Here is an 816-nt window from a genome sequence, read left to right on the forward strand (position 1 = left end):
CCGGCGCCTTCTCCATGATGGTTGGACTCTTCCTGTTCAGCATCGTCTTCCTGCACATGAAGGAGAAGGAGAAATCTGACTGAGCTCCCGCTGGGAGGAAGAGCCTTGGCGCCGGGCGGTGCTCGGGACCCTGGTTACAACGATGTGAGGACTGGTAGGTGCCAGACGCCCTGTGGATTTGCGTTTGGTCTTTTTACACGCAGGGGGAGTAATAGGAGGGAAAACGACATTTTGGGGGGCAGACCTGTTGCTGAAACGTCTGCAAACGTGGTGTCTCTGGTGGTGTTTCTTGATGAGTTTTGCGGTGTTTGCCTCGCCCCGCTGCGGGAATGGTTTTGATTTGCAATGAACTCCTTTTCAAAATAAAGTCTCGTTCCTCTCCTGGGTTGAAGTGGAGTGAATTCACCGCATGGGACTTCCAGCCGTGTCCCTGGGCTTGAGGGTGGCACTTGAGGGACGTGACCCTGAGTCACCTGGGTGTCCCCTGAGTTGGGCTGTGGGGGAACAGTCGGACGGTGCCAAGGCTGGAGCATGCTGAGAGGCAGGAGGGGGAGCCTGGGGCGCCCGGAGGGGCTTGGGGCGCCCCAGAAAGCATGCTGAGGGGTCTGGAGTCTCACCAAAAGCACGCTGAGGAAGGCAGGGTACCCCCAAAGCCACACTGTGCCCCAAAAACCAAACAGATGGGTCCAGGGAAAACCCCTACAGGTGCACTGAGGTCCTTGGAGAACCCCAAAATGCACCCTGGGGTCTGGAGAGGAAAAAGCAGCACAATTCCAGGAAAACCAGGGCGAGGCGGAGGAGCTGAAGGGGTGTTGG

At 57.7% G+C, this 816-nt stretch overlaps 1 protein-coding gene across 1 annotated transcript in view; it reads left to right on the forward strand.

Moving 5' to 3' along the window:
- DDOST (dolichyl-diphosphooligosaccharide--protein glycosyltransferase subunit (non-catalytic)) overlaps positions 1-83 on the forward strand; it is a gene marked incomplete at its 5' end in the record, with an annotated part of 3,968 nt that extends 3,885 nt beyond the window's left edge. The window contains one exon of the mRNA XM_010155054.1: positions 2-83. Within this exon, the coding sequence (XP_010153356.1) occupies positions 2-83 (82 nt within the window). The remainder of the gene's footprint in view (position 1) is intronic.
- Positions 84-816: the final 733 nt, after the last annotated feature.

This window comes from Eurypyga helias, unplaced genomic scaffold (genome assembly GCF_000690775.1).
Source record: "Eurypyga helias isolate BGI_N326 unplaced genomic scaffold, ASM69077v1 scaffold39117, whole genome shotgun sequence".
NCBI lineage: Eukaryota > Metazoa > Chordata > Aves > Eurypygiformes > Eurypygidae > Eurypyga > Eurypyga helias.